Here is a 27,585-nt window from a genome sequence, read left to right on the forward strand (position 1 = left end):
AACACTTCTCACAAAGACGCTGTGCCTGTATCATAAAAAAGTCAGACGATGTGCACATCTATTTCCACAAAACAAACTCAGTGTGTTTAATTAAAGATTAGGGGTGTGTTATTAAGTGTGTCAATCGTGTTACAGTTACTTCAGCTCCTTTTCACGTGCTGACAGTCTGTTAAAGGTGTAGAGAGCTTGCATTGTTTTCAGAGGACATTAAAATTCTCGCCAAGGACATGCACACAAACAAGTGTGAATCTGCAGCAGTCCAACTACGAAAGGGATGAAAATAGGTCAGATCATGGGTCAAATCTGCACAAAGAGCAACCAAATTGCTCAAAAATACCAAACAGCTGCATTACTGAGGAAAAATACTGGGAGGAGGAATTGTGTATTGAGAAAATGCAGCTTTATCGATGCCAAACTGCACCGCAGACTTACAGAAATCGAGCCCAAATCTTTGATATTTCTTGCCATCCTCGCTATTTACCATCCTGTTCCTCTTCTTCATTTAAGTCATACTATATATTATATATATTATAGTAATATATTATTAGTTGTAAACTGAAGTTTAGTTTTGCAGCTAGTTAATAACTCTATACAAACAATTAATGATAATGATGTTTACTAATTATTAGTAATGCTATAATTTATTTTGCACACATTTTATATACTTATGCATATTAACCCTTTGAAACCTGAGCCAGCCTCAGTTTTCATGCATTCAAACACCTTTACAAGCATTTAAACCTCTGAAATGTGAGCAAATTGGTTTGATTTCCTTCAATAACATTTAGGGAAAAATTAGCAATTTGGTGAGAATGTCCCGCAAAATGCAAGAAATTTGTAAAAGGTATGTAAAAGTATGTTACATAAATAATACATATTTCATTCAATCCCTTTTTGTTATTTTAAAGTAGGGCTGGGCGATATGGAAAAAAGTCTTAGCACAATAATTTTTTTCATATTAGTCAATATCGACATATGTCACAATATACATCAAATCACTATTTCTGTCAACCAGTGATGCACCGTAATGATTATTTCAACTGATACAATAAGCTGATAAGTTCCAGCTTCTTGTGACCGATCAGATACCGATTACCGATAATTTCTTTTTGTTTGTTTTTCATTACCTGACGGTATGAAAGGCTGAGATGTGGTGAGTACAGATGAATTTAATTTGTGCATTTTCATAATAAAAAAAAAAAGACATTTCAGACAAAAAGCTGAGAAAATCGCATTTTTTGTAAAAGTCATTTTCAAGAGCAAAATCAATTTCATTTTTATATTTTGGTTTTTTTTTCCCTCTTATCTTATGTCAACTTGAATTGTACAAAAATCCAGCGTGTCCTCTCATCATGTCCCCGTCACACACACACGGAGCAGGAGGGAGGGGGAAAACGGGGGCCGCTTACACCGGTGTTCAGCGGTTACTGTATGCAGCGAGCATGCTTATAAATGAAAGGGCCGGATCTAGACATTTTGGTGCGCTAGAAGAGATTGAGATCACCCGTCGGACAATGAGAGCGGAGTGGAGATTTTGAGACACTGGCGGAGAATGAGAGCGGAGCAGACACTCGGAGACACCGCCAGAGACACCACCGGAGAAAGACAGCAGAGCGGACATTAGGAGACACCGGCGGAGACACCGGCGGAGACACCGGCGGAGACACCGGCGGAGACACCGGCGGAGACACCGGCGGAGACACCGGCGGTGACTGAGCCTCTGGCCCACTGATGAAAATACTGCATTATTTATATATTTGCAGTTTTATGAACTGGGTGTCATGGGTGTTGTTTGCGGTAAAAACTTCTTCATAAACTTGCTGCTGGTGCAAACCAAACATTTCCTACAGCTGCAGCTTCATATTGAAAGGAACTTACTGTTAAACATGAGTTGACTTTTATTATGAAGTAGACACAGGAAATGCTTATGAGTGATGAGTGTTATGAGCTACATTAGCACTACTGCTACTACCGCACTTCATTTCCGCAGTTTTTTTTAACAGCGGATCAGTCTGAAATATTGCGGGGAGCACTGACAGTCAGCAGCCACAGTGGGCTGTTAGATGAGGAGCTGCAGGCGACAGACTGCACACCTCCAACTTAGTGAGGAAAGCAGCTCCTTCCCCGTGCCCTGCTGTCTGCAGAAACACGCCATGTGCAGCATAAAATCAGATCGCGGCTGCTCACAAAATGATGGAAAAATCCCAATTATTGCCTGACTTATTTATTAAAACAACAAATGTTGCTGCCCCAGAACTCTGTGACCTGTAGTGTTAAACTGCATTTGCTGTTACCATCGGTAACTACAGATGTCGCCAAATCAGCCTCTGAAATCTTCAGGATAACCTCTTTATTTGTTAATGGTTAAAAAAATGGTTTGTACATTGTCCAGCTGTCTATAAACAGTTTTTGGATGACTGTTTTATAGTTGATTATATTAAACCTTGTTAAATGGAAAATAAATACTGTTGTACCTCATAATACTTTCTATAGTTTATAAAATATTATAATATGTGCAATAATGAACTGTTAATATAAGATAAATTACTGCATTATTTTGTGAACACTATTAGTTATTAAGCTATAAATTTAAGTTGAATCAACAGTCAGTTGAATCAACAGTCAGTTAATAATAATATATAATATATAATAATAATAATAATTAATAAGTTAAAAAACAAACAAACAAACAAAAATCTTCTGGTTTTTATTGTATTGTAAGTGCTAAACAAATAAAGACTGACTGATGGTAGTAGTAATGGTACCAGTAGTGGTTGTAGCAGTAGTTGTCGTAGTAGTAGTAATAGTGATAGTGGTAATTGGACTTCATTAATGTGTAAAAATCTTTACCACTGCAGTACTGAGTGATAACATCCACAGCTTAAAGTCACTTTTCACACAGAGCGAGCTTCACAAACTCACTATTCAGTCTAAAATCAGCAATCAGCAGCAGTGTGAAGTCACACAGTATCCGTCTGTAAACTGTCGCTCATTTATCACCTTCAACAGTTTCTCTACGTTATTGCTGTAGGTGATTAAATAGATTGTGAGGATAATAAAGTTTAATACTTCAGCCTCACAGTGAATAAATGACAGGAAGTGTTTTCATCACTCTGAGCACCGAAGGCCGGCAAGAACAACAACACGCTGCTTTACACACCTCTACAGTTAAAGCTCCGTCTTTTCTCTGCTTTACCTCGACTGTCCATGATACTGCTCTGTGTGTGTGTGTGTGTGTGTGTGTGTGTGTGTGTGTGTGTGTGTGTGTGTGTGTGTATCCTTTTGTATTTTATGAATTCAAAAACCCAGATAAAGGAGTGTGTGTGTATGAATGTGTGTTTGGTAGAGGGAGAATGAAAACAATAATGAAGAAAAACAAAGAAGATGGAGTAAGACAGATATAAAGACAAACAAACAAGTGTGTGTGTGTGTGTGTGTGTGTGTGTGTGTGTGTGTGTGTGTGTGGTCGTCTTTGGTCTGTGTTCCTTGAACTGTGCATGATGAGTGTCTACGTTGACACATCCACATAATTGTTTTGTGTGTGGAAAGCAACAAATTATGTAGATAGACTGAAGTGTGTATATAATTACGTGCAGTGTGTACGGACAATATCTGACACAGTCGCTGGGAGTGTGTGTTTTGGTGTGTGCAAATAGGTGTGTGCCTGTGAATTTTTTCCCCCCTAAAAAAAATGCTTATGTGTGACTACTCTTGCGCGTGTGTGGCTGTCTTGTTGTGTTTTTGTGATATTTCAGAGCTGGCGTGTATTTGTGTGTGTGTGTGTGTGTGTGTGTGTGTGTGTGTGTGTGTGTGTGTGTGTGTGGTACTGTATAATAATTTGTATGTGTGTGTCGATGTGTGTTTCTCCTCTGCCCAGATGGCTGTGCTCAGAGGCTGGAGCCTCTGAGATCTGTTGCCAGCGGTGAATACTGATCAGAGATCACTGTCACTTCTACAGCACGCATGCACACACACACACGCACGCACGCACGCATACACACACACACGCTGCATGCGTGCACACAAGCACACGTCATCCATCTTCGCTCGCACACACCTCCACTTCCACATGGTCGAACTACTAATTCACACAGCCACTATGTGTCCTCCATGCTGATATTTTCTGGCTCTGCAGGTCACGGCTGCAACACTGATTACCAGGCTGTCTGTCACACCTGCAGATTGACACCCTGCTGGCGCCGCTCCGGGAGATTTCACATTTATGTTGTGATTATGATATTTAATCAGAACTGCTTATAAAAAAAAAGACAGCAGAAATGTGGATTTGGCTTGAGTGGCTGGATTTACAGTTATTATGATTTTGGTTCTTTACAGAGCTGGATCTTTCTGCTCTCAGTAAACACTTTGTGGCTGGAATGGGCTCTTGAAAGCACTCGCTGCAAAACAATTTAATCAAGTCCTCGATCGTCTCTGTAAACAGATATCTGCATGTGTGTGCAGAATCTGTGGGCAGTGGGAAAAAGCTTTGGTATTAGAAGCATTTGGGTTTCAGTTTGTAGTTTGATTAGTATTGATTTTTTTTTTCTTTTGCATATTTCGCTGCCAGATACTTTTGCACATCAATGCACATAACTGTTCAGCTTATTATGAAACAGCTGCATTGTATTTATGTTATTATTTCAAGTATCTTCAACTTATTTCCATCTAAAATTTTCCTACTCTATTTTTAAGTTGGTATTTTGAGGATTGTGTAACTTTGCATTATTATTATTATTTTTACCATCATTATTATTACTACGACTATCACTATTATTATTATTATTATTATTAATTTATTTGTCTGAATATGGTCATTATGTATTTTATGTTTGTGCCAAAAACCAAAGCATATCCCCTGTAAGTGGCAGTAAACACTTTCCTGATTCTGAACCGTGTCTGATGTGGTTGCAGGTAAACGGTGCTTGTGGCGAGCAAAAGAGGTTGAACACAATCTCGCAATCATCAGCTATTGTCTGACCACTATTTAGTAGCTTTGTTCCTTAATTTATCTGCATTCTTACGCAAAACTCCCAAAATATTGACTTTCACCTCCACGGGCGTATCGTTGGAACCCTTCAGCTATTGTATGAAGAGATCCTTCAGTCCTTGATTGACTAAAAACTTATCAGCAACCAGTTTGATAACTGATTAATAGTTCATATTTAAAACTGAAAAATTCCAAACATTCCCTAATTCTAGTTTCCAGCTCAAATATGAGAATTTGCTGAATTTTTGTGTCTTAAGTGAAAATAAACAGAATATTTTCTGGGTATTCAGCATAGACTGTATCGTATAAAGTTGTCGTAATATGTAGATATATTCACAATGACATAAAAAAATGAATACAAATAAAATAAAAAACAGGGGGGTCCAATATATACATATTAATTACAGTATCAATGTCTACACAGAAAGAAATCACCAGTGAGATGGCGTATCAAAGAGTCAGTCCGTTTATATGATCAATAAATGAAAAACCAAATTGTAGTTAATTTGTCGTAGGATCCATTTAAAATATGGAAGAATTATTGCTGCTTTCCTTTGGACATTTGTGGCACAGGTTTTCACTGGACACCGAAAACGGCAATGAGTAGACTGGGTTAAGAGGTTTATTGCACAGAGCTGAGACATTCAAATATGGGGGTCCAGAAATTACGGATGTTGATTTTTGGAGCCAGAAGTGGCCATATTTGGGTGAGAGACTGTAGCTTTGAATCTGATTATGAAGTCGAGGACACTATCGGCACACAGCCCGTCACTCAAAGCTCCTCGACGTTAATTTTGTGTCACTTTTAGCCTTCAGAAAATGTAAATAGGTGAGTTAAAAAAAAAAAAAAATACAGGGAGGTCTATGGGGATTGACTCACTTCTGGAGCCAGCCTCAAGTGGCCATAAGAGGAACTGCAGTTTTTTCTGTACTTCATTTTTCAGCGTTTGGCAAAAATGCCAAACATTCCCTCAGTCAAGCCTCCAAAATTTTGCTTTTCATCCTTAAAGTGATAGTAAACTGAATTTTTTTTTTTGAGTTTTCGGCTATTGGTGAGAAAAAAATAGAAATTTCAAGAAGTCACATTAAGCTATGAGAAAATTGTGATGGCATTTCTCAAAACTGTCTGATATTTTATTGACAGAACAATGAATTAAGTAACTAATAAATTAATACTCATAAATAAACTAATAAATCATCATTGGCTGATAAATCAACACTAAAAGTATTGGTTGGTTTTAGCCCGAAAACAATAATGTATTAGAGAAACAAAAATATTTCTTTCGGATATGTAATTCTCGTCTAATTAAGTTCCTTGTCTGAAATGCTGAATACTTTCAGTTCTGGCTTGATGATACAGTTTAAGAAAATATTGTGATATGAATTTAATGTCGTACTACGGCAAGAATGCTCAAAACTTGAGCAACAATGCAACTGCTGTTCATGCAGCAGAGCAAACAAGCTGCACATGCAAACAAGAACTTCAGCTCATTTAACTACAATTTACTTTGAATCACCAATAGACAACACAGTTTTGAATGATTCAAATCAGTTCCAATGATACTATGATATAGCAAATAGAATATGAATATTGCCTTTTTAAAGACCTTTTTAGACTTTTTTTTAAAGCCACTAGGAAAAAAAATTCAAGATCAATTTTACAGACGTCTATTCCTAAGGAAAAAAATTTAAATGAATGTATCACTTAAGGTTAGGATTAAATTTATTTTGTTTTTCAAGAATTTATTGTTACATAAAACATGACTCTTTGGAGATGTCAATACAAGAGGCATTTGGTAAATTCTTAATATTATTTTACGTTACCAAGTACCTTTTACTAATTTGTGCTTTTTTTTATACGAGAAAAAAGATGAATAAAAATCCCAGTTTTAGGACTTTTGAAAGATTGATTTAAGACATTTCAATGCCAAGTGAGGCCTTATTTTTAGATTGATGGATTCAATGCCTTTTAGAGCTTTTTTAAGGATCTGCAGTTACCCTGATTTTTAGTCAAAAGCAACAAAGTATTACAGGACACAGCCTCGGTGACGTTTCCGCCCTGTCACAATCGAAACAATCTGCAAATACCTTTCCACACTGCTTTGTTACAAGCTGCATTTTGACAGCAAGCAAACAAAATCAGAGAGGTAAATCAATCCAGACTTTGTCAGTCTGACATCAGAAACCGGCTGCAGTATTATGACACCGTGTAACGGCACGGTGAAGCTCTTTGGTAATTTACAGCTCCATAAAGTGAATCTCATATCTCCTGACCTCCTCCCACAGAGCCAGCTGCTCCTTCACCTGTCAGCAGGTTGCCACTGATAATGACACCATGTGGAAGATTACTTGCAATATGCTGCAATAAGGGACTGCCACAATGCTCAAAAAATGACAACACTAATGAAAACATCTCCTCTAACATTTTGTGTATTCTGTGCGGGCAGCTCAACATTCTGATGGACGACACGTCCCTGAAAGATGCTGCGCACAAAAGCTCGCTCTGCTTTTTATTTGAAAATCCAGATGGCAGTACAGTGAGTTTGGAAAGCGAGAAATCGAATCCTCTGGCAAAGTAATTGTTGAGTCACTGGTGGGGATCAATAACTCCATCAAATTCCTGCAGATATATTTTGGTCACTTTGTTCTGCTGGGCAGTAAATCGTTAATATGCTGATTTGAAGCCAAGGTTAAATGACACGACATTACAGAAAGACATTAAGAACGATTGTAATTAGGTGGATGAGACATCGGATATGACATTACTGGATCAGACATTTCGACTCTTTTCAAACCTCAACCTTTCCTGTGATTGGTGACGAACCTTTTAAACACCTTTGTGTTCGCAGAACCAAATTGTTCTGCTGCGAGGATCAAACCTGCCCTCTCCGCCTCTAATCAGCACTAAGCAAATGAATGCAAATTACTCTTCAGAGGACGAGCCACAGCAGTGTCCATCACGCCCCGACACACACTCTGAGATGTAGTTAGTGTGCACAGTGCGTGACGCTCACGCATACACACACACACTCGCACATCTCACGAGAGCACGACTGTACTCTGACAAATACATACACACAAAAATGCGCGGGGATGTATTCTCACACATTATCTTGTGCACAAAGGGTTGTGTACTACAAACAAAAAAACGCTCGTGCACACACACGCGCTCAGATATTATTCCGGCACTTGCATTATCCAACATAATGTCCCCATCTCACACACACACAAACACACACACACCAAGACGCAGTATCCCACTCCCACAAAATGAAAGTGAGGAGGCAGCCGCATCACACCTCCAAATGGGCTCTGGTCTCTCAGAGGACTTTCAGTGAGGGGAGAACTCGCTGCTCTCCTGTGGCTGTCACCAACACTAATCTGTCTTTCTCTATCATACACACACACACACACACGCACACACACACAAATGGAAGTACACATCTTTTTCCTCTCAATTTCTCATGCACAGGAACACATGCACACGCACACTACACGCAAATAATGTGCAAATTCACACACATGGTTCCCTGTGCTGTGTCCATCCCTCTCTGTCTCGCAAGCTCACTTGCACAAGCCCCGTCAGCGCAACACATGAGAAAGTGCATTATGAGCTCTGCATTCCAGCTGTCTCTGCTCGACAGGTATACTGCCTTTCTCTTAAAGGGCTTTCCAATACAGACATTTCTAAAGGTTCAGTTTCTGAACTGACAAAATACGACGCAGGAACCTCTCGTGTCGCATTCCAGACATAAACAACAAGAAGAAGGGGGAGAAAAAAGAAAAACAGCAAACACGTACTCAAAAATGCAAAAAAAAAAAAAAACATCTGCATTTCTGTAGGCACAACAGGGCTCGTACAACCCCGCCTCCCCCTGAAAATAAAATAAAAACAGGATTTCTGTCACAAGCAAACACTGCTGCATTCCTAAGTACACAGAAAGAGCAAACAGAAAAACACCAAGTCCGTACAGTAGAACACATGCACACCCAAACATCTGCCGTCCCTCAGAGTGGAAGTGGAGGTGGGCTGCACATGTTTTGCACAGGGGGTTCTCAGGTTTCACTAGGTAGGGAACCCCAAGGTTCTCCCAGTGGACGCTGTGTCGTGCACAGCTGAGGAGAAGCTCCGAGAGCTTGGATCCACTTACCCAAGGAAGGCACAAAATGTAGAACTTTGTTGGTCTCCATGGCTGAGCAAGTGGTGGCGAATGCACACTTCCTCTCTCCAACCGCCTCCCCCCCCAAGTCAACCCATCATGGTTGTGTTATCCTGTGCTGATGAGTGTGAGATCACCTCTGCTCCCTTGCTCTGCTCTGTTTCTGACTGCCTCTCAGACACATGCAGTGACTCAGCCCCGCTCTGCCTGCCTACTCACTGTCTCGCCGCTGGGTCCTAGCGCCTTCTCCTTTCTCTCTTTCCTTCACTATCCCGGCTCACCAGTCAGCAGCCTATGGCGGGCAAGCATGCAGCGGGGCCGACCTCACGTCAAGACACACCTCCCAAATGCACTTCTCTCAACACAGCAAACCCAGCATGCAACATGTCATCTTGTTGTTGGCCACGCCATCTCGCCTGATGGCCGTCGCTTCGTGTGTTTTACCATGAATGTGAGCTTATCTCCCTCCATGATCTCGCGTCTGTACTTCTACACTCATGCAGGCTCATTTAAGGGCAACGTCAAATCAAGAAAAAGGTGCTAAAGTGAAATGTAACTAAAAAGAGCTCTGCTGATAGAAAAACACGAAGCCTCACCTGCTCACACTGCCACCACTACCACTCATTAAGTTAGACTGTTACCGCGGCGCCGTTAAACCTGGTGATTTATTCTCTGTAAGCTGGAAACAAACTAACAGCTGTCCAGTTCATATATTAACGGTATTTGCGAATCATAGTGGTGCTGTGCCGGACTTTTCATACTCAAACCACGTCTAAACGACAGAAGTGTCTTTTGGGTACAAGCTCCTCCTCGTTTTGAGTCGGTCGGTGTCAATGTCCTGTGCTGAATCCCCACATTCAGTATCGCTTTCCAGCTCCTCCATGTCTATTTGTTCTGGCGCCGTGCATTGTGAAGACGCCCCCTCGGCTGATGCATTGTCAGATGACGTAAAAGAAATAAATGATATAATATGAAATAAAGACTTTTTTTTATCACCCAGTGATGTATTTCATCCTATTGCGAAGGCCTTCTCGCTTTCATAACAGTATTGCGTTGTCATTTTCTGTTAAATAATTTGGATGGTAAATTAAGCCGAGCTGCTGATTGTTGGAATAGTGGACTTTCAGTGGGTTACCACCATTGTTAAATCTCATAGCATTTTATTATATATTATTGTTGTTCTGTTCACCCCCCTGGATGTGAGCGGGGGTCGGCTACGTCCTACAAGCCCTCTGATCTGTTTTTTATTTATGTCTAATAAATACATGAATAAAAAGGTCTTTGTGTAGTTACAAGGCAGCTCGCTCTTTTGCTCGAGGTCGTGTTATTGTTTTACTGAGTTAGCTGCTAATGAAAGTCTGGTACTTTGTAACAAATCATTATGGCAATGGCTTTATAGAGTGGGGGAGGGACTATGTAAAGGATGGCTCCAGAGGGACATCGGGTTTGCCTTTTTGGCCCACCGGATAAAAACTGGTCACAGAATTGGTGAAAAACAGTTCAATGGTCTAACTCCGAAATACACTACTCCGCAGTTCTCTGTTTTTTCACCGTTTCGGCAAGAATTTTAGATTTATAATGTTTTGAGAAAGAAAACACTGATTTTCTTTACCCTGACTCTCAAATGGTTGGTGCTTTTTGGAGGACTAGCTGCAGGAACATCTGCATCAATCTCTGATGCATGCGATACTCCCTCTCTCTCCTGTCTGCATCTATACCATCAACCATGGAATAAAATGCCAGAAATAACATCTTAGTTAGTTGCAGACCTGATAAAAACTGACTTACAGCTTTGCCTTGATGTGAGAGGAACATGATGACCTGACAGCCGGAGAAAGAAAGCACTGCGTAACAAAATACTTCAGGAGCAAAACACAGTCAGAGCTACCGCTAATTCTAGCAGATGTACATGTGTTTAACTGGCGCCACCGAGTGTGAATTATGAGGGCAGACTCGTCCATCACGCCTAGCTAAAGTGACAGCGACTGGGATCAGATCTGGGTTGACATCTCCGCATTCAGTTGCCAAAATCTCCAGTCTTGCGTGGTGAAAGGTAACCACAACTGTGTCCAAGAAAACACGCAACTGCTGAGAGCACACGATTCTGGATTTCAAGTCCTGGTGTTATTGTAATCATTGTAAATAGACTAATTAATACTAATAATAAAAGGGGGAAAATATCAGTTTACCAAGGGTTGTACTAAAGAAAATACACTGTTTATAAGATCACATTACACAGGAGGAAAAAAAAAAGACACGTTGCACTGTCAAATATGTGTCAGGTCTGCATGTTCACCGTCATATGACCCCTTTCAGGAAACATACAAGGAATGTTTTGAAAATGAAAAGTCATGACCCTGGAAAACAGGTTCTCCTGAGGCTCAACACGGCGACTTTAGGCACGAAAACAAAGTCTTCTGATCATACATAATATTAAAAAAGAGGCAACGACACCAACTTTTACATTAGTTTAGCTTATAGACTTTGAGGCTTTTTAATAACAGTCAAAATGGAGACATTATTTCAAAATGTAATGTTGGAATTGTAGCAGAGGAAAAAGACTGTATTCACATTTGTTGTCCACATCAACTGTTAATATTTGTGTCGGTATTTACTGCTGCTTTAATGAATATTAATCATATTTCCACGCTAAATAGTAAAACACAGTTTCCCACACGTATTTATTTGTGGGGGGCCAACACAATTAAAATATCAGCCGCCAAGCCGACATGTTCGAAATAAAGACCTTACTATATACATTTATCATGTCTTTTTATTTTTTGACATGTAAATGTATATTTCTCCTTCTTCTCTCTGCATTGTGTCATTCATTGTTATCTTCTTTTTCTATTCTGAAAAGCACTTTGTAAACTTGTAAAGTATTATTGTTATAATTATCAATATTATTAATCTTTTGTCGTATTTTTGGGATTAATAAATCAACAATTAACTTAACGTAACCTTGTAAAGAAAAGTGCTACATAAATACAGGTTAGTATTATTATTAGTAGAAGTAGTAGTAGTATTATCATCAATATTATTATTATTTATTTATTTATCTTTTGTAGTATTTTTGGAATAACAGTTTTTTATTCTATTTTCTTCTGCATTCGTTCCCATTTCAGCTGCCTTTACATTTTATACATTTTTTTTGTTATTTTTTTTTTTTACAGATGATTGGCTCATAACAAGGCTTGGGGAATTATTTTAGATGTCTCAAGACAAAACTTTGCCTTTTCTAGTGTTAGTGGGAGCAGATCCGTTTTGTGACGTTATTATGAGCGGTTGGATGTTCGGTTGGATTCATAAATCTAGCAGACACACAGGCCTCTGGATCAAAAAGTTAATTTCCCACCCTGATGTAAATGCTCTGTGAAAGGTCAGTCATTTGCATAAGCCAGCATATATAACATCACTGTGTGTGGTATGGCCAGTGGGTCTGCTTAACATAAAAACTGTTACGCACTATGAGGGCGAATGCGTCACTCAGTGAATCAGGGCGCGTTCTCCCCGGAGGATAAATCAAGTGTTCTCACCCACCGCGAACCTGCAGCCCAGGTGTCATACGGGTGCATTCGAGTTAAAACACCAAACGGCTGCATCACGACCCGAGTCTCTGAAAATGTCAATAAAAGCGAGTGAGCTGACAAACTGGAGGAAAACATGGCCCGTCATGTTACGGTGCTTGAAGTGATGCGCTGAAGCCTTGAGGTTGGATTTACGCTCATTTCCGTCTTTGTTATTTATCGCAATCAGAAAAGTCAAATCTCAAAAACACGGTGGCTCCTGGCAGCACCTGAGGTGGTTTCCAGTGTGGTGTTGAATTAAGCTCAATAGAGGGGAAAAAAAACTGTAAATTGAAAAAATAAAATTCTGCAAACTCCTCTGCTAAAAAAAAAAAACATGAATGAAATATAGTGTTTACAGTCTCAAGGCAGCTGTACTCAGGTTATGTAATGTCCTTGATCTGTTGTGTAAGAAGAGACGTTTTAAATCTTTTGCTTACTTTTAACATTTTCTTTGAAATCTTTTTTTTTTTAAATATATTTTATTTTTCCCGGCTTATTAGCTTTTTTACTTTACTATTTATTAAAAAGAAAATTTGTAGTTAAATTCAAAGAAAAGATAAATAATAAAAAAGAGGAAAATACCCTATATATCTGCAATACAAAAAAGAGAAAGAGAGGAAAAGAAGAAAAGAAAAAAAACATAATTAAAAGTAATGACTACTAGGTTTCCATAATCCATATTTTCTCAAACACAAATTCAATTTTTCTTAATTTGTGAGTCACTTTTTTCATTAATTTTACTTCTTGAATCATATTATTCCATTTTAATGAGTATGAGGAGTTGTTTTTTAGCTGGAGGTTTAACCAAAATAAGATAATCTGCTTTTAAATAAAGAGTTTTAAAATATATTTTTGGAATTAAGTTAGACACCTCTAGCCAATATAAATTAAATACTTTGCATGAATAGAAAATATGTAAATAGTTAGCATTATTTTCTCCACAATTCCTCCAGCACTGAGAACTTGATCTTTTATATTTTTGAGATAATTTCTGGGGTCAGAAAGTATATTTATGATTTTTATGATCAAGCAAATTCAATAAACTTAAATTCAATAAATTTTAATAAACTCTTTAGTCTTCATCTGTTATTTCTATTTCTAATTCTTCATCCCATTTTTCTTCATGTTTTTTCATGTTTGCCTTGTAATATTTCATCCACTTTGCTCATCATGTTTTTGTATTTTCCATTTACATTTCCTTGGTTTCCTCCTTCCTCTTGGTTTTTTAGACTCCTCAGTTCTTTCTTTCAGTCTTGAACCTGTTTGCTGTTGAGTAGGAGTTTAGTGGATCTTATCAGGTGATCGACAGGTCAAGTGTCATGTCAAACCGGCCCCACCAGCCCTCTAACAGCCATTGTTCTGTGTTTTGCACGTTTCTGCTTGAATAAACACACAACATGAAGTACACAAATATTTGCCATAAGGCTCCCTCAGGTGTACTTTTTAAAGCTGCACTAAGCGATTTTCATGGAGGCAGAGAAAAAAATCTGCAAATGCAACATTGATTTAAGTTGATTTGGTAAAATTTGTCAGAAAACAGTTGATTATTTACACATTTAGGAGTTACAGAACAACTTTATGACTTATTGGGAGTTTGTGTCCACCTGATGAATGTAAGTCAAATTTTGACTCTATTTTTCTGTGCTCTAAGAACTCCTGAATATAATATCTGTCTCTTTATCTGCTAAATGTTGCATTATGTTAACTGGTTCGTCTCTAACAGTAGGCGGGTTTCCATTAACTCTCAAACTGCACTAATTGAAACTGTGAATATAAAATATGCCTGATGGAAACACGTCAATTTTTAAAAAAATCCCTATTTATCGCAGAAAAGTTTTAACTCACATGAGGTGGTATTTCAGGTGATTCGAAAAAGCCATATTTCCCAAAACTGCTATGGAAACACTTTTTTGTCTTTTCTAGGTCACATGATGCTATGGCTATGTGCTTGTCAGTAGGAACCGCTCCCTCATAATGCAGCAGGAGCTACAAGAGCTGTTATTGCATCACATAACTCTGAGAAAGTTGAGCTGATCATTATAAGAAATCCATTATAGCTCCATAACACGCCTACGAGGCCTTTGATTGGAAATGACGGCTAATGCGGTGGCTGCCAAAATCGCCATGCTTCTTGGAGGAGAATTCGCATAATGTCACTCATTGGAAACGCACTCATCTCGCAACTGTGTTTTATCAACATTTTGAAATTATCACTTAAGTTTTGTGCAAATCTGTAATGGAAACTTGCCTATTGAAGCACAAGTGTATTTCAATTAAATATTACTTATTGGTCAATAAAAATGCCAATATTTGATAAGCTTATGTTGGCAAATATGACAGCCATGCTGATGTTTTCTATTTTAGTGGCGCTTTATCAGCACAGGTATACAAATATTTGTATTTATCTGTACCTCCCATCTCACAACAATAGCGTTTTAGATTAAACAGTGGGCAGACAGATGTTAGAGGGAGAGAGAGCGTTGGCGTCATAATATCATGAGAAGAAAAGGGGGAAGTTATGTAAACAGTAATATCTAACTAATTTTTTACTCTAATTATAGCAGCCCTCATAGCCAGAAACCAGACTCCAGAACAACACAGCTGTTAAAAAACAAAGCAACTATGTTTGAACGAGGATAGCTTTTCATTTACTGAGATTCTGTTGAGGGTTGCTTTCCGCACCATAACACACCTGGAGGCTGCCCACTACAACCACAGTCCAAAACTGAAACCATTAGTCCATATTATAGTCAAAGGACTGCTTTTATCTCCATTTTCTGACATTTTGTTAACAATTGGTAAAAAAAGAATTATGATAGATTAACTGATAATGAAAGAATTGTTAGAAAACTTAGAATCACTGACAAAATTGCAATTATATACTTTGATCAAGGTGCCCTAGAAGTAGTTATTCATCAGGGAAAAGAGGTGCTATTTGACTTTCCTGCCCATCCTGACCTTCAGAATAACAGCACGTTTAAACTAATTCATTTATTAGAAACTTCACTACATTCCTAAACTAGCAGCAGTCTCTCAGTTTCAGAAAAAAGGCAAGTCACAAAATGCAGCCAAACTAAGGTCACGTTTAGACAAAAACAGCCCTACTAAAACCGGAAAAGTCTCTCCTTTGCATTTTGCAAAAAAATCTGCGGTCGTATGATGACACTGTGCAACGATCCTCGTGCACACTGATCCGCAAAAACAACCAAAAACGCTGCAATACGCATGCCAGGCCAGTAGCTGGTGGTGCAACTTTGTTATGATACACCACAGAAGAACACCACGCACATGTGCCACATGCAGCCGCGACGTCACCGTTCTCACACGATCTGCGCTTTGCCAATTTACACGACAATAGATGGGTGGTATTTTCAAAAATTCACACTCTGGAACCCGGTTTCAAAAGTTTGCGTCTCAGGCCCCCAAAACGGCCCTAAGTGTTTTCATTTTTTAGTTTGAGTAGCTGATGCTAAACAATGATGCTTGTTAATACTTAAAAAAAAATGTTGTCCAGACATGCACACACACATGCTGCACCATATATATGTGTGTGTACTGTTATGGCCTAACAGAGGCTGCTGTCAGCCTCTCTCCCACTCTAACAGAAAAACCCATCGAGCCTTCGACTCCAGCTGAGGGCTCGCAGCCAGGTCTGCTTCTTGTTTCTGCTCAGAGCGACACATCTAGTAAAAACGGTTGCTCACTCTCACAAGCTAATTGGCATCAAAAGGTAGCTCCACCACATACCTGGAGTGGGACGTCTGTGTGTGTGTGTGTGTGTGTTTAAAAAACACAGATGAAATTTCAGTGTCAGATGATACTGAGTGCACAGGGAGGCGTCTGGAATGACCCTCTGGCTGCTCTGCGGCTCGTCATCAGCGGGTGCTACAAGGCTGGAGGTGGGAATGGCCTCCAGGAAGCTCACAGCTTGGTATGTGTGTGTGTGTTAGTGAGTGATGAATCACCACTTGTGAACCGCCTTAACCACTAAAAAGCAATAAGGTGCACAGAGAGAGTTTAGCAGTTAGGACCGCCGCCTGTGGAACCACATGTACCCCCCTGCTGGCCTGGGATTGACTCCTGCCAGAAACACCTATCCTGCGTATGTGTCTCTCTCAGACCTCCTGCTGCTTCAATACAAAAAAAGCAACTAAAATAAGGGTTTATATGTGAGAGGGTGTAACAATCAGAGAGCCAGAGGGGGCGGTTGCACATAAATGTTCAACCTGCATCCAGAAGACTCAGTTAAGTCATTTCTGTTGCACTTCATCACTAAACCGGATCTCACAGAAAACCGGATCGTACCGAAAATGAGCTGATGGCAGAAACGACGGCGACACAATAACCAAACAAAATGAATCACAAGAATATAAAATACAGCACATGTGGAAATAATATTCTTTGCAGGATCAGAATGTGAGAGTTAGTATATACAGCATTCATCTCGTGAAGCTCAAAGTCAACAATCAACAGTTATTAAGATGAACCACGTGCCTGCGGTGTACACCTTTTCTAAACAACAGAGCCGGAGCTTCACACCAACAGCTTTCACAGCAAGTCTCAATGCAAACAAAACTGCAAGTCAAAATCATGTTTCATAAAGACACATTAAAAGTGAAGTGGACAACAGGGCAAAGACACCAGAAAAAAATCAGGCTGTGCATTATTATAATGTATGGGTTTCTGACATTGTATTTTATTCTGTAAATCTTTTTTATTTTGCAAGCAATTTTTACTTAAGCTTGAAAAATGCTATATAAATAAAGGTTGTTTTTTTTTTACTGCTTTACATTATTATTATTACTACTAATTTCATTTCCTTTCTCCTTCATCTATTTACCTATTTAACTGAAAATGACAATCATCTCTGAAGCATAGTTGTAACTAGCAATTATTTTCATTAGGCCTATCAATGAATCTGCTAATTATTTTCCTTAATTAAAAGATGAATTGTTTGGTCTTAAAACTGAGAATTATAATACTGTAATACTCATCAGAATTTAATCGAGTCCCACATGGCTTCATTTAATGTCTTTTTTTCTGACCATTGGCTCAAACCCAAAGATACACACTTTACAGTAAAGCCGGCGTTCCCAATGTTTTGTTGAGTGAGTGCCAATTTAGTGAGCAGACATATGATTCAGGGCTGCACGTAAATGCACAAATCTCTGTTCCACATTTAACAGCAGATGTCCACAATAACAAAAACTTTAGCCATCAGCAGGAGCACTGAGGACAGAACGCAGTGCCACTCGTTGCCATGCAACCAGTAGCTTCCCACAAGTTTTTCCTCCTAACATGACAGATGCTTGTTCTTTCGTTTTTATAGTTTATAACTGCTCAACACAGAGCCTTCGCTGTAATTTACGCAAGTGGTGTACGCCATCGTGAACGTTTATACTTGTGCGGTGGTGTTGCCTCGTTCATGTGACGTCGGGAGGTTGTAGTTTCCGAGATGGGAAAATGTTCTTCCGGCTTTGTTGTGTTCAAAAAGTGGGAAAAACATGGAAGCTACAAAGACAATGGGTGCATTTTAATGCTAATAGGTGTTTCCAACTTATTTATATTTGTATATATTTATTTTAAAAAGATATAGATTATATATATTATATTTTTCCAAAATGTCATATTTAATCTAGGTCACTCTACATGGACAGCAGTTAATATTAATACCATATTACACTTAAAATGTGATTAAAAAAAATTATATTTAATATGTAAATTAATTTAAAAAAATCTTACCATTGACCAAACATTAACTTTTACTCTCCATGTTTATGCATGTATGATGTTAAGTTGGCAACTCGTTTTATAAAATAACATAGTTAACAATGTTAGTATGCATGCCTGGCATGAGTTATAGTTCAAAGTTTGTTTGCTTGCTGCAGCTAATAGTGATATAAATAATTTTTTAACATCAATTGTTGACACTGTTGCCATGGTTTCCACCATTCTGCTGCCCTGAAACATCACGGAAATGTCACAACTCTGCAACTCAGGTTTCATCAGAATTTCACACTTGTAATTCGGACTTTGGAAGGCCGTTTCTGTGCTCGTATGTTTCTTAACAAAACATTTGTGTTATATTAGACGCTTTTCCCCACATATAGAAAATGCTAAAGTTATTAGCATAAAGCTTTATTTTAAATCACGCAAATTAGCCTTGTGACTAGCAGAACTTTCCTCAACTCATGAAGATACAGATTTACCCAAACAGACAGGACCATAAATGCCATGAAATTATGAAGGTATGACAAAACAGATACCGCCCGAGCCAACTGAGTCGCATATTAAATGTCAGCCACTGAAAGTGAAATAACAATGGACCATGGATGACTAAAATACAATGCATATTTTCTTCTGTCACACATTATGAAAATGAAATGTTAAGACAAGAAAAAAATGTTTGCAGATACATTTTCTGCACTTTGTCATTTTGTGCTATTTTCCAAGGGGCCACACAGGAGCTGGGTTATTGGGTTATTTTGTTATTTTAACTTGTGACTTCAAATTAGTAAATTCATGCCCTCAGATCAGTTACTTTTTGCACCAAAATGAGGAAATGTGCTCCCGGTAAAGTGTTACAGTAAGATCTGGTGTTACAGGTTGGCGTGGATGCTCCGGTCGTTCAGGGATAAGCGTTAGCAGCAGGCTAGCAGCTGTGACTCTCTTTTTAAATGCAGATGATGCTACATTAGACATTGTTTCAGTAACACTGGTGAGCTCTGGCTGCTGAATGTCAGGTGCATAATGCAGCAACCGAGGCGAGATAAACAGTGAAAGCTGTTAGGACACGGATAATCTAGTTTACTTGAGCTGCTTAACATTTGTTTTGATGGATATGTGTGGATTTACGTTACCTGCCTGTTAAACAGCGGTTACCTTTGACACATTTTAAACATGTTAAAATATCAACACAGGTGTTTACCTTATTGCTCATTTCTGCAAACACATTTTTTTTCCCCAAACAGTCCTCGCAGGCTGTGTAATTTTCAGGTTTCTTAGTTGATTTCACAATAAAAGACAACTGAGAAACCTGAACGTTAAAGGAAAAGTTCGCTGATTTTCAGTCAGATTTGTATGAAAACAAAGAGCGAAGATAAGAGAAATCATCTTCAGATGCACCAAAAGTTCTTAACCATCCAAATCTGCTCTTTTATTTTTATTTATAAAGCCCATTATCACAAATCACAGTTTGCCTCGGAGGGCTTTACAGGGTACGACATCCCTCTGTCCTTAGACCCTCACATCGACTACGGAAAAACTTTCCCAAAAACACCTATAACGGGGAAAAATGGATACAAACCTCAGGAAGAGTGACTAAGGAGCGATCCCTCTTCCACAACGGACAGACATGCAATAGATGTTGTAAAAAACACTTCAATTACAGTAAATGACAACATAGATATTGCCTGTTAGCACAGGTAATGCCCCCTACACCCTACATAAGGGCAGGTTTTGCCCTGTGTACAAAGACTGACACAAAAAGATGACCATCGAAGAAAAACGTGACGAAATCTTTGATCGTGGCTCCTACGTCGCACAAGAAAGAGCCTTGGATAAAATTCTGACAGTCTCAGTTTTGGGATGAGAATCTCAGTGTGTGGCTGCTGTTACAACCCACATCTACTAACCGACCAACAAAAATGCAGCAGATGCTAATACATACTTCAAGCTTTTGTTGCAAAATCGGCGTGCCAAGTTGGCCCGTTTTCTCTAATCACAACCGTGTCCATATTCGCTTTCTCCTCTTCTCTGGACTTTTTTTGACAAACATAAATGCCGCTTTAGCAAGGGCTCGATTTGTTTGTTTACATTTTGCTCTCACCACTACAGCAGCGTAGATGAACGATGCACGTCGATGACATTTTGTTCTTGCGTATTGACGATTCAGTGGGTTAAATCCTTGTCGCAGAGTGTGTCTGCACTAAACTTGTAAGATTTCAAAAATCTCACAGTCTGCAGGAGGCTTAATAGGCCATCTTTCCAGCAGTGAAATACTTCTTGAAGTTACCATTTCTGAGCACGCGGTCATTTGGCAAACATGATCTGGTTGCTAGGCTTTCTAATAAGGCCTGCAGAAGTGATGTGATTTCACTGATTTGTAGTCCACTATTGTGCAGGACTGTGCTGCTGCAGTGTGTGTGGCGTCCTTTTGTCCTTGTGCCAGATGTCAGGATGTGGTGTACGACTCATTAGGATGCCAACATGCCGCTGCACCGGTGTTAAGACTTTACACTTGGTGGTTTTAAATCCTGCCGACCGTGTTTGGAGAAGCCGCGGGGATCCTGAGGTGGCTGCGTCTGCGGCGGTGTGGTATTCATGGTGATACGGCACAGAAAGTAATGATGCACAAACAGCGACAGCTATTGCCTCAATGAGTCATCAATCAGTGAGGGAATCCTGCTCCCTCCTTTTGACTGGGAACAACCTTCATTAGCAGCCCAGTGTGTGTGTGTGTGTGTGTGTGTATGTGTGTGTGTGCACGTTTTAACTACACTTCAGTGTCTGCGTGTGTTGGCGTCTATCTTGTCTTTCTGTCTACGTGTGGGCGTCTATTTTGTCTTTGTGTGTGTGTCTATAAGCTTGTGTGCCTGTCAGTTTTTGTATGCATGGTGTGTGTGTGTGTGTGTGTGTGTGTGTGTGTGTGTGTGTGTGCGTGCGTGCATGCGTGCGTGCATTAGGGGGAAGTCTGTCTGATTTTTTTTCCTCCTTCAGCGTTGTCTTTGTTGTTGATGTTGTTTGTGCTGTTCTCTGGCACGGGAAGAGAGAGAGGCACGGTGATAATCACAATAACACTCGGGAATAAAAGGAGAAACGAGAGATGAAGAAAACAGGAGGAGGAGGAGAAAGGTGATGAAGAGGAGGAGGAGGAGAAGGAAGAGAAGGAGGATGAGGGGAGCAGCTGGTTTTTGTTCCTCTGCTGCCCCCACGCATCACTGCAGGAGTTATCAGAATATACCCTCCCGCAATTCCCACTGTATGGGTATGAGTGTGTGTGTGTGTGTGTGTGTGTGTGTGTGTGTGTCGGTGTTCAGTGCAGAGCTGTAAGTATTGCCAAGGGGATGAGGGCATATTTCAGGTCACAAACTAGCTACAGATTTAATTTGGAGAAGAACAACTTGATTATGTCCTCTCAGGCAAAAACAGCTCAGTGTAACGGAGACGACACAGGTGAACACACACACACACACACACACACACACACACACACACACACACACACACACACACACACACACACACACACAGTGCAGAGACACAATGACACACACATTCAAAACACACAGGTGAGGTGGGTACCTTAACCATACTGATAGTTTAGTCTGAATCTGAGAGCTGTTTGCTTACAAATATAATGTAAACGTAACGTAATAAGTCCACGTGGTCTGACGGTCAAGTTTATGCGCTTGTGTCACGGTAACATTTTTTGTGTTATTCTTTTGTTCGCAAAAAAATGGAAGAGATAAACTGCTCCTCTGACATATCAGCTGAGAATAATATCAAGGCCGACTTGATCCCAAATGGTGTGTTTTTTTTCTGGGAGGAAAAGTGAAAGCGGAGCGCTTGTTTTTCATCTCTTTGAGGCACATAAAACTGGTTATGCTGCCATCTCTCATGCTCACGTGGCTCCGCCTGCCCCTGTCTGTTTTTCATGTGAACATCAAAACGATTCAGACCAGAAAACGCTCATGAGATGGAGACGGCCATTCAATTTTTCCAAACACAAAAGATGTAAAGTGCTTTTTTTCTTCCTTTTTTAAACATTTTCATCACACTTGTCTATAAAAAAGAAGCAGAGTTTGTGAGGGTAAAGTGGTGTTATTTTAGTGGCTATTCCATTTTAGTTTAAATCTCAGAGGATGTTTTGAGGTGCCCAGTAGCTCAGTTGGTAAACGGACGCCTCATGTACAGAGGCTTGGTGAAAGTTAGGGAAAGATTATGTTTTGCCTCAAAATACACAGTTTTAGGGGCACAATCCTGGCTGGAAAAGGAATGGTGTCTCTGTAAAAAAAACTGCTTTTAGCACTACAATCCCTACTAGAAAAACAGCAATGGGTTGCAACAGAAAAACAGGGTTTAGTACCCAACTTTGTTCTTTTAAGAGCACCAACTGATGCCAAATGTTGCCACGTGATAGCGCATCTGGGTTTTGTACAGCAGGTTTGACGAGAGTTGAAGTGCGCTGAAGCCTAGAAGCCCTCCATGGAGCTCCACGGTCGCTCCGCCAGCTTCCAAGCTAAAACTACTGCTGCAATACCAATCTGCAGCAATACTTTTGGTGTCTGGTCTATTTTCTTGTGCATATTATTGTTGTAATAGCCTGGTATCACTGCTCGATGACCAGATACACATTCACAAGCAGACAGACAGACAAGAGACAGAAGATGAGCTCTATGGTACGAATGAATAAAAAAAGAGCAGCAAAGCAGAATTGCGTTTTGTACAAAAATTAAATTTTTGTTATTACAAAGAATGTAAAGTACTAAAAAAAGGTACTGACACGTATCAGTACCAAATTTTAGGTACTGGAACCAGGCTTCTGTGCACTTCCACCTCATGTCTAAACCTGGCATTCAAAACCCAGAAGCACTATCACGCACCAACATTTGGACTAAATTGGTGCCCTTTAAAGTCCGTGTAAAGTAAATTCAGAGATTTCTTTCAAAATATCTTATAAATGTTGGAAATCAATGGTTGAAATATTTAAAAAGACTAATTTCTCTAAAGTACTTAATTCTGGAGTTAGACTGAATTTGGGACCCAAGTTAAGTTTTGTAGCAACCCAACGCTGTTTTTCAAGAGGGGATTGAACCTTGAAAAGCAGTCGTTTTTGCAGAGACATCCGAATTCCAGGTACTGGAAGCAGTACTTGTATTGGTCTAAATATGAACGGTATCCAACCTTTCAAAACATCAACTTTCGGTCCATAAAAAGCCTGAAAAAACACAGCAATGACTTGCTAAAAACACAACCGGTTGTGTTGTTTGTTGGTCTCAAAGGAGTGATCTGCAGCCTGGCAGGCGTCTCGCTCAGTTGACACGCCATCCACCATCCCCTCCAGCTTCTGATGAGAAGCTCATACACGGCGTCACTTTAGAGACATTGATATATGTTTAAAACGTGCAAATGTAACTTTTTCGTGGTTGTAGAAATGTACAATGCGAACATGTTCTTCTGGCGACTGGTCTGGGAAAATACTACACTGTGAATTTCAACCTTCAACACTGTGATAATCTCTCCCAGTCTCGCTGCGGGCAGATGCTGATCTGCAGCGTGTTTTGTGTTTTATGTTTTGAGGGTTTGGTACCAGGCGTGCTCTTTGACCTTCCATTGTCCTGAAATTGGCTGCTTCGAAACAGCAGTGACTCAGACAACAGGAAATGCGCTCACGCTGCAGCTCACAACAATGTGGTCCAAAACACAATCGTTATTGGCAACTTCCTATTACCTTGTTTTTATCTGCAGCCTCACACAAATAAACCCCGAAAGATTTATTTTCACGTTACTTATAAAGTTTATCTGTTTGTATTAGGTACTTTTGTTGTGATTTTAATATTTTAATTATATCTTATATTATATTCTATATTTTATATTCCTCGGGGCACTTGATGATACATTTTTCTTGGTTTTTAAGATTTTAGGATTTTTACTGTTTACATACTGCGCTGCTCACTTCATTGTTACTATTATCTATTATTAAATATATTATTTATTTAATCACCTAATGACTTGCTTTTTTTATTTTAATGTTTTTATTTGATTACCACTGAGACCTGAGTACTTAATTTCGTTTTCTTTCACGTGCGACATGGCAGAAAGAATCCTTGACTTCTTAAATCTTATATTATACTGATGGAGATTATTGAAAAGATTGTTTTAATTTCTTAAAAGATTGCTGTACCATTCAATACCAAAATTATAGATTTTTTAATCACCTACTTGTGCAAACACTTTTTTAAAAATGTAAAAACATCTTTTCCTTTTTTCAAACACTCAAATGCATCAGTATTTCTTGGTCCTGTGACAGAACAAATATTGACTTAAACAAAACAATGCTTCAACAGAGTTTGCACCAAAAACAGCTCTTATCCTTGAAAAACACCTTCTGGAGGCGCACCACTCCCTCCTACAGCCTCGGGAGCAGAATACGTTAACCAGCACCAGCGTGGGCGCCACTCTGCACAAATGAATCGTTTTGGTCAACTCGTGCTTGTCTGGCATCAAAATAATGGATGCCAGGGCGGCCTAGAGTTTGACAGAATCAATCCTCAGCAACCATGCGCCGCTGCAAAGAGCCACACACTAAATCCCACCTGCTCACTTAGAGTAAGCTGGAAAACCTGCATGACATAACCGCCTGACATGTAAAATGAGAACTCCAGTGCAGCCAGCGTAGTGGGGAAGTTTCAACCCTCATTTTAACGGAGAAGGCTGACTGAGCACACACTTTTTTTTCAGCACACAATCATTCACAACCAATGCATCTGCCCTGCTTGCTCAAGGGCACGTGACTGGTTCTTGCTTTTCCTACAGGCTGTCAGATCTGAACCAGCAACCCTCTGGTCACAAACCTCTCTGCTCCGACTACCTTCATAAATATTCTTCATAACGTCCAAATAAAAAGGTAATAAAGCCTTTTATTAACCCCCAAAGCGCAACAAAGTCAGCAGCAGGGAAAAAGGTAATAAATGACAAATAAAAAAAAGGATAAAAGTCCCTCTGATACCAATATAAGATTACTAGTTGCGTTAGTAGAATTTGCATTGTGGACTCGACTGACTGAGGTGTGACAGATGTGACCAATAACTCTCAGTCCTGTGCAGGTTTACATGAAATACTAACCACAAACAAACAGCCATGCAAATGCAGATGAAGGATGACTCAGGATTTCAGAGCAAAAGATGTTGAATATCATCACAGGCACAGTCAGCAGGATGAATGATGTTGTTCAGTGAGACAGAGACACATACACACTGCCCTCTGCTGGAAGGCTCCAAACAGGTGCATCAAAATGTCAGTCCACTTTCTGTTCTGTGGTACAAATGTTTTAAAGCCAAATATTATGAAAATGAGATTTAATTCTACATCTTTATATATTATAGTCAAAAGTGTAGTGAGTAAGTACAGTGCACAGCTTGACCTGCATTTGCTTCACTTATAGCCAAATGCTGTATATTGTTACAGTGGAGTCCCCCGGTACAACTTACTGATTAAAAGACTTAATATCCTTTCTTTACTTAGAAACTAAAGTAAGTCGAGTAAAGTACACTTAGAAAAACTCAAGAACACAGTCAGAAGATTAACTGAGTCCTGCATTAACTCTCTAACCTCCACAGATTGAATCTGATTAAATCCTCTCTTTAGCCCTATATTTATTTATTTTTTTCCTTTTTGCGTCTCTCTTTCATCTGCCACTTTGTGTAATATGTGCAATATGTGTAATATGTCTCGAGGACATGTGGGAGGGTGACCCTGAAGTGACGGGTGCGCAATGTGTTGCTTGTTGTGTGTTTAAAGGTTGGGAAAAAATTACACTAAAAAAAAAAAAAAAACTTGCAAAACTTCTGTTTTGCAATTGGAATCTGAACCGTCTATGACAATTTTTTGAAGTCTGTTTTGTAAACATATTTCAAAAAGTAGAGTGCACAGTTTTAAAAAAGTTTTTCACTACTGGAGAGATGATCTTTTAATAAAACTAGGCTGTCTCTGCAGTAGAAAGACACAACAACTTTTTAAATTGGTGCTACATGACCAGAGAAAAAGAGAAAGAAGGCTGTGGCATTCGCTTTTGCTTGAGAGGTAAAGAACCTACAACTGCTGCTGCAGACGCAGATTAGGAATATAAAATTTGCCTTGATGGAAACAAGTCCGTTTAGATTTTAGGTTTTATTACTTAATTATTATTATGTGTACATACCTTATTTCCTCTATGTACATACTTATTTTATTACTTATTTATTGTTATTGTTATTGTTATTTTCTTTGTTACATTTCACTTTTCTTTTTTCATGCTGCTGTAACATTTGGAATTTCCCCCAATGGGGGATCAATAAAGGAATATTCTATTCTATTCTATATTCTATTCTAGATAAAACTCCCATCTATCGCAAAAAAAGAGAAGTCGCAGAACATCACTCAGTGGAAACGTAGTCTTCTCGCAATTGTGTTTTCGACATTTGAAAAAATGCCGCTTAAGTTTTGTTGCTTGAATCTGTCATGGAAACCCGCCTATTGACACATACTGCCCGCACTGTCCTCAAAGCTGGTGGGAAATTCGGTGAAGTGTCCCTTTAAATAAACAGACTGGTTATCTCAAGGAGGCTCGTCTGATCTTGGACTGCTCAGATACAGAAACGTGCAGAGCAGAAGTGGCATTGAATTGAAGATTGCAGCCGTGCCCTTTGACCTGCAGTTTCCCTTACATGTTTCCCCTCTTCAGTGAGATACCCTCCACACACACACACACACACACACACACACACACACACACACACACACACACACACACACACACACACACAGACAGAGGAAATGTTTGTTGTCTTTACGTTTCCAAAGGCCCTGATGGGGAAGCGATGCTGACACACACACTTTTAACTGTCGAGTGAGTGAGTGAGTGAGTGAGTGAGTGAAATGGTCAGATCAGCAGCACGGATCATCCTGCCTCCTCTGTCCGCGCTGTAAATCGCTTTCTCTTACAAGAGGATCTATAGTGTGTATATCTCCTACATGTCATGGTCATCATCTGCTTGGAAATCTGATTCTAATTTAATTTAATCTAAACTGGTGCTACTGAAAGGTAGAGCTGAGCAATATGAAGAAAATCTGCAAAAAAAACCCCAAAATCGATATTGCAACAACATGC

The 27,585-nt window shown here is 39.4% G+C and overlaps 1 protein-coding gene across 5 annotated transcripts in view; it reads right to left on the reverse strand.

The window, feature by feature from the left end:
- The window catches only part of slc4a11 (solute carrier family 4 member 11), a 154,065-nt gene that overhangs the window by 110,503 nt on the left and 15,977 nt on the right, over nucleotides 1-27,585 (reverse strand). For 2 of the 5 annotated variants that reach the window (XM_088087811.1, XM_088087809.1), the window contains exon 1: nucleotides 9,139-9,341. The exons of the other annotated variants lie outside the window; for them this stretch is intronic. Coding sequence is in view for 1 of the 2 variants with exons in the window: in XM_088087809.1 (XP_087943935.1) it covers nucleotides 9,139-9,178 (40 nt within the window). In the remaining variant the exon portion in view is untranslated. Of the gene's footprint in view, nucleotides 1-9,138; nucleotides 9,342-27,585 lie in introns of those variants that run through there. 5 annotated transcript variants of the gene reach the window in all.

The sequence above is a fragment of the Plectropomus leopardus genome, chromosome 14, assembly GCF_026936395.1.
Source record: "Plectropomus leopardus strain MGB_pleo_1.0 chromosome 14, ASM2693639v1, whole genome shotgun sequence".
In the NCBI taxonomy this organism is placed as follows: domain Eukaryota; kingdom Metazoa; phylum Chordata; class Actinopteri; order Perciformes; family Serranidae; genus Plectropomus; species Plectropomus leopardus.